General features: G+C 40.8%; 1 protein-coding gene across 1 annotated transcript in view; it reads left to right on the plus strand.

Annotated features, from left to right (window-relative positions):
• The window catches only part of LOC122356256 (cilia- and flagella-associated protein 46-like), a 64,696-nt gene that overhangs the window by 49,717 nt on the left and 7,479 nt on the right, over positions 1-7,500 (plus strand). Inside the window, 2 exon segments of the mRNA XM_043254788.1 lie at positions 1,568-1,703; positions 5,921-6,111. Of these exon segments, the coding sequence (XP_043110723.1) occupies positions 1,568-1,703; positions 5,921-6,111 (327 nt within the window).

The following is a 7,500-nucleotide window of genomic DNA, read 5'->3' on the forward strand; positions in this document are numbered from 1 at the left end:
ACAAACTCAGAACACACTGAGCTGAACACGCTAACACACTCAGAACACACTGGGGTGAACACTCTAACACACACACTCAGAACACACTGGGCTGAACACGCTAACACACTCAGAACACACTGAGCTGAACACGCTAACACACTCAGAACACACTGAGCTGAACACGCTAACACACTCAGAACACACTGGGGTGAACACTCTAACACACTCAGAACACACTGGGGTGAACACTCTAACACACTCAGAACACACTGAGCTGAACACACTAACACACTCAGAACACACTGGGGTGAACACGCTAACACACTCAGAACACACTGAGGCTGAACACGCTAACACACTCAGAACACACTGGGTGAACACTCTAACACACTCAGAACACACTGAACACACTGGGCTGAACACTCTAACACACTCAGAACACACTGAGCTGAACACGCTAACACACTCAGAACACACTGAGCTGAACACGCTAACACACTCAGAACACACTGGGGTGAACACTCTAACACACTCAGAACACACTGGGGAACAAGCTGAACACGCTAACACACTCAGAACACACTGGGGTGAACACAACACACTCAGAACACACTGAGCTGAACACGCTAACACACTCAGAACACACTGGGGTGAACACTCTAACACACTCAGAACACACTGGGGTGAACACGCTAACACACTCAGAACACACTGAGCTGAACACGCTAACACACTCAGAACACACTGGGGTGAACAAACTCAGAACACACTGAGCTGAACACGCTAACACACTCAGAACACACTGGGGTGAACACTCTAACACACTCAGAACACACTGAGCTGAACACGCTAACACACTCAGAACACACTGGGCTGAACACGCTAACACACTCCAGAACACACTGGGCTGAACACTCTAACACACTCAGAACACACTGGGTGAACAGAACACGCTAACACACTGAACACACTGGGCTGAACACGCTAACACACTCAGAACACACTGGGGTGAACACTCTAACACACTCAGAACACACTGAGCTGAACACGCTAACACACTCAGAACACACTGGGGTGAACACACTCTAACACAACTCAGAACACACTGGGCTGAACACTCTAACACACTCAGAACACACTGAGCTGAACACGCTAACACACTCAGAACACACTGGGGTGAACACGCTAACACACTCAGAACACACTGGGGTGAACACTCTAACACTCTCAGAACACACTGGAGCTGAACACACACTGCTGAACACACTCAGAACACACTGGGGTGAACACGCTAACACACTCAGAACACACTGAGCTGAACACGCTAACACACTCAGAACACACTGGGGTGAACACGCTAACACACTCAGAACACACTGGGGTGAACACTCTAACACACTCAGAACACACTGAGCTGAACACGCTAACACACTCAGAACACACTGGGGTGAACACGCTAACAAACTCAGAACACACTGAGCTGAACACGCTAACAAACTCAGAACACACTGACCTGAACACGCTAACGTGAAGTGAGCACATGCCGCTGGAATCAGGTGTGTATTTTTTTGTTTCCTTCTTTAAGAATCCTGGCTGTTCACTCATTGAATGATGAAGAGAAACAGCGCCACCTTCTGGATGCGTTCAGGTTGATGAAGAACGCTGTGTCTCTTCAGGAGCAGGTTCTCACTGATGTCCTGAATGTTCTCCCACCTCACGAGGTACGAGATGAATTTAATCATCACTTCTGTACAGATATTATTTCTGATCGTGTGCTGATTTCAGACCAAAATCTGCTTGAATGTATTTTTGTTTTTTATTGTATTTTTCTATTTTGCATGTTTTTCTATTCTGTTTTCCTTTTAAATGAGACATTAATTTGATATAAATTTTATATCCTGTTATATCTTAATACTATTAATATTAGAAATAATATTTAAACAATTTTAAATTAAATTTTAAAATATACTATACATTAAAAAATATATATATATATATATATATATTTTTTTTTTTTTTTTTTTTTTTTTTTGTAAATGTATTTTCTATTTTCAAGTATGTTTGGAAGACTTTGCATATTAATTTGCATGCCTTGATTATCTGTCAGAAGCGTGTGACATGAATCTCTCCACACTTTGGATAATCTGGTTTGTTTGTGGTTTGCCGTTCCTCCACACGCGCTAATGTGAACTCTAAAGGACAAAACACACACGGTTTGTTTCAGAGGAGCAAACACGATTATCAGACGGTAAATGTGATTTGGGGTGGCGTTCGTTAAGCTCTCTGCGACGCGAGCCGTTTTTGGGGGCCCCTGACGGCCAAGCGTGCCAAACAGCACACGGCTCCTCTAAACGACACGCTAATTCATTTTGCCTCATGCTGTATTATGGATTTTCATTTTCCCGAACGGATTATCTCATTACAAAGCTCTCCGGGTGCTCATATTTATGAAAAGAGGGCAATGAACACATTGACCAAATGTGGAAATCTGAATTGCTAAAGTAATTAGACTCTTGTGCTGTTTGCACTCTTTCCATTTGAAGGATTAGTTCATGCTAAAATAACCCGTCATTTATTCACCTTTCCAAACCTGTCAGACAGAAGATGTTTTGAAGAATCTCCAAGCTGCTCTTTTTTCCGTGCGGTGAGAGAAAACCGTGATCAGAGATGTTCAAGCTTCAAGCTTCATGTTCAAGATGTTCAAGAGAAAGTCATAACCCATATAGTAAAAAAGGAAAAAAATGTAAATAAAAATAGGCCAAAATATGTTTGCTAATATATATTGAAAAATATATATGTGTAAATGGATTTTGCCTTTATATATTTGTCTATTATATATATCTGTAAAAATACAAAAACACAACACAAATACATATTTTAAAAAGCATTTAAAAATATATTTTCCCTTTCATATATTTTAGAATAAGAAAAAAACATTAGGTTTTGCCACGTTTGATAAAAAGCTTTATTTGTTTTCTACAGCATGTGTGAATAAAAATGAGCAAGGAACGTGCATTACAGTTAATCGCTATAAAAGTTGTTTACATATATTTGTATATATATTTACGAAAAATGTTTCGTTTGGCAAGTAAATCAAAGCGGTATTGCATAAATCATAAAATACCTGATTTAATGCCTGCGGTGGACATTTTTTCTTCTTTTAGTTTGATCCTCTACCTTCAGCAGGTGGAGCTACCGCCCTGAAACACAATACATCTAACCTTGACTACGCTCAGATATAGTTCAGAGAGAATTTTTGGCTTTTCCATTGAAAGGGAAGAGAACAATAATCAACAATGCTGTGATATGATCATTATGTCTTAGATTGAACGGAAGCTGCTCAGATTTTCTTTAGAAGATGGACTGAAGAAAGAAAGAAAGAAAGAAAGAAAGAAAGAAAGACATGTTTCATTCAAAGTTGAATCACTTGTATAATAGAAATGTACAAAATACACTATGAAGGAAGAGCTAGTACTCAAACTATAATATATTTTTTAAATGTTAATAATATTAAATAATATATAATCAATTTATTAATTGTTCATATATTTATTAATATATTTATAATAACTTTAATATTAAATTAAATATTAACACAAACATCAAATATATAAATATTATTTTATTTAAGATTTTAATATTTTATTTAGCATTTTTACAATAATAAAAATATAAAAACATCTGGAATGATTCATATTCATATGTGTCCTTCCCTGAACGTTTCAGAGGGATTACATCAAAGTGTTTTCTGGTCACGGGACTCATTTGTGAGCAGTTCACTCCTGCAGACCTTATTATCGGGTCATTTCCTGTTTTCACTCCTGTATTTCCTCAGTTTCTGGCCCTGATGAATAATTCATAACACAGATTTACAGCAGGGCAGATTGTTGTGTGTGTGTGTGTGTGTGTGTGTGTGTGTGTGAGCACTTCCACCGTTTCTGCGGTTGTCCACATTCATGCAGACAGATTACTTTAATTGCTTAAGACATTCCAGGTGGTTTAAACACGTTCTTGTCTTAATCTCAGTAATTCATCAGTGCTTGTTCTTTTGTTGTAATGTTGATCAGAATGTAATAACTGGGCTAGATCTTAATCTGCTGCTGTGGAGGACGAAGAATAAATGCACCTCAGATCTGACTTCAAGCTCATATGAAGCGCTCTTAATCATCGTTGTTTTCTTGTTGAACATCCACTTTCATAAATATGTCAGGTTGAACTCTGATTGATATCGACTTTAACGATCAGGAGAACCCAGAGAACAATGGATGTTGACTGAGAGTCAGGAGCACGCATCGATTTAATGAGTGCTGCTGTCAAACCAAAGCAGATCGGGATGAAGATTACTGCCAGAGTAAACTAAGAGATCACGATATTACACTAAAATAAACATGAAGCTGAGCTTGTGTCCTATTTTACTGACCGAACGCAACCAGTTCTGACTCAAACTGGGTTTAAGGGTAACATAAAGTGATATGTACCAGATAGCATATTGCATTTTAATGTAAGTACATTATCATCCAGCTCGAATCTGATGAAGACCTTATAAACATGAACATCATAGTTGTAATAGTTGTGAAGTTGCTTTAAAACAATGTGTGAAAAGTGCTATATGTATACTTGAAAGATGCAATTTCTTCTCAATAACAATGAATTATTCATAATTACGAAGCATTAAGAAAAATAAATATATAGAGTCTATTATGATTTCAATCTTAATAAATCAGGGATATTACAGTTAGCAAAACAAAACAAAAAAGTGCTGGGAATTGATTCATTGTGATTATTTTTAAACACACGTACAGTATATATTTTGAAAATATTAACATATATATTTATATTTATGAGCAAAACACAACAAAATCAGCCCATACAAAAAGTTGCGGGTGGGAACTTGGGAGGTGGGGGACGCACATCCGGAAGAGGGCCGACAGAGACAGGAGGGCCGCGGAGCAGGATCCGGGGGCCCAGGGTGGAACTGAGATGAACGTAGAGATCTGGAGAAGCCCAGCGGATCCGGAGGGACCGAGGAGATGGAGGAGCCTGACAGAACTGGAGGGATGAAGAGACGAGGCACGGCCAGAGGAGTGGAGTCCTGAGGCGCAGGATGGTTTACGTCAGACCGATGTGGAGAGAGACGAGGAGGATCCACGGGATACGAAGGAGCTAGGAGCCGATGTGGAGCCTTAGGGTCAACGGGCCAAGGCGGAGTCCAGACCTCAGAGGCTGGAGGTGGAGTTGAGGACACTCCAACCCTGTCGATGCCGGAGGATGACTCGCCTCATACTGTCGCTGGGCTGAGGATGACTGACGGACGACGCTGGAGCGGGTGGGAATTCTCTAGAAGCTGGCACAAGGGGGCACTTTCTTGGAGCCGTACTGGATGTTTGGGAGCCCTCCATTTCTTGGCAGCCCCAGAAGTCCGGTTACTCCACCCTCAGCCGCGGTGCAGGGGCGGAGCTCTGCTAGCTCCCTCGTGATCTCGCCCTCGACCGATGTCTCGGTGGGCTTTCGACAATTCGTTCCTCCGTCACGTAGGGAGCGGACGAGAGGGTGAGACGCCCACGAATGCAGAGAACTCCGCCTGAGGACCATCCTCGGCCCCGGGCCCAACTAAAATTGTAACTAAAATAATTGTTCACTGAAATAAAAAATATAAAAGTTTCTCATTTTTATTTAATTTAACTTGATGTACTAAAATAAGTGAAAATTATATATTATATAATATTTAAAAAATAATTTTAAAAAACAACAAAATTACAAAAATGTTCAATTCAGAATGAAAATGAAAATGTAAATGCTAATAAAAATATGAATAAACATAAAAATGCTGGTAGTATCTCAGTCTCTGGTGTACATACATGTTCAGATATACTTGAGTGAACTGGATTAGTAAATGTGTTAAAGCAGATGTGGTGTGTGTGTGTGTGTGTGTGTGCAGTCCGGCTGGCGTGGTGTCCCCGGGGCCCGTGTGTGTGTCCGTCTCAGAATGGCCCTCGCTGACCTGGCCCTGCTCATGCTGGAGCTCCAGAGCGCAGAGCAGAAGAGGAAGTCCATGGCTCGGGACAGGAAGTCATCAGCAGAGAGAGCTCTGGAGGACTACATGAGGAGCAGCTCTGATCCAGAGACAGTGAGAGAGTCGGACAAACTACACACACCGTACAATGCCCTACAACTCTCAGTCTCTCTCTCTCTCTCTCTCTCTCTCTCTCTCTCTCTCTCTCTCTCTCTCTCTCTCTCTCTCTCTCTGCTCTCTCTCTCTCTCTCTCTGTCTCTCTCTCTCTGTCTCTGTCTCTGTCTCTCTCTCTCTCTCTCTCTCTCTCTGTCTCTGTCTCTCTCTGCTCTCTGTCTCTCTCTCTGTCTCTCTCTCTCTCTGTCTCTCTCTCTCTCTCTCTCTCTCTGTCTCTCTCTCTCTCTCTCTCTCTCTCTCTCTCTCTCTCTCTCTCTCTCTCTCTCTCTCTCTCTCTCTCTCTCTCTCTCTGTCTCTCTCTCTCTCTCTCTGTCTCTCTCTCTCTCTCTGTCTCTCTCTCTGTCTCTCTCTCTCTCTGTCTCTGTCTCTCTCTCTCTCTCTCTCTCTTTTCATAGTAGTCTTTCAAACTCATTCTCTTCTCTACAAACGTAGGAATAATTTTGTACTTTAATGAAACTTAAATTAAAATTATAATTGTACTTTAAATTATAAACAGTAGAGAGTATCATTCTTGTTTCGGAACAACATTTTAAAAGAAAACATTGTATAACGCTACCAGTGTTTTTGAATTTGTTAGTGATAAAGTGTGTTAGTTTGACGTGTGTGTGCGTGTGTGAGTGTGTGTGTGTGTGTGTGTGTGTGTGTGTGTGTCTGTGTGTGTGTGTGTGTCTGTGTGTGAGTGTGTGTGTGTGTGTCTGTGTGTGAGTGTGTGTGTGTGTGTCTGTGTATGTGTGTGTGTCTGTGTGTGTGTGTGTGTGTGTGTGTGTGTGTGTGTGTCTCCGGTTGATTCCGCAGTCAGTCAAACACAGAAGACATGTTTAATCTCTCGGTCAAGTGACTCTCACATTACATCTCAATTGATTTTTCCATTCTTTGATGTTTTTATATCAGCCCTTAAACGCTTGAGTCGACATAAACAGCTTTATACTCCAGACAGCAGCTGCTTCACACAGTAATAACTACATTCAGACTAAATCCCTCAAGCTCATGCTGCTTCCTCTTTTTATGTGTGTGTGAAAAACACTACTGTTTGTGAGAACGCAAATAATCGTTTTATCAAGGCTGCATTAAACTGATCAAAAGTGGCAGCACTTTAATTTTTAAACGTCCTATTCGTCTGTTCATTAAACAAAATCTTTTTATTTATTCATCTCCGGCTTGTACTTATTTAAACAGCACCTGAGGCTGGTATTACAAGCACTTCCTCTTCTGTTTGCCTCTTTAAGAGGAATCGCTTTTACGCTTTACGCTATAGGAAAAAACACCCTGAGCAATAAAATATATCAATTTCCACAAAACTATCATGCATCAGTAAATCAGTATTTAGTTAG

The sequence above is a fragment of the Puntigrus tetrazona genome, chromosome 13 (genome assembly GCF_018831695.1).
Source record: "Puntigrus tetrazona isolate hp1 chromosome 13, ASM1883169v1, whole genome shotgun sequence".
In the NCBI taxonomy this organism is placed as follows: domain Eukaryota; kingdom Metazoa; phylum Chordata; class Actinopteri; order Cypriniformes; family Cyprinidae; genus Puntigrus; species Puntigrus tetrazona.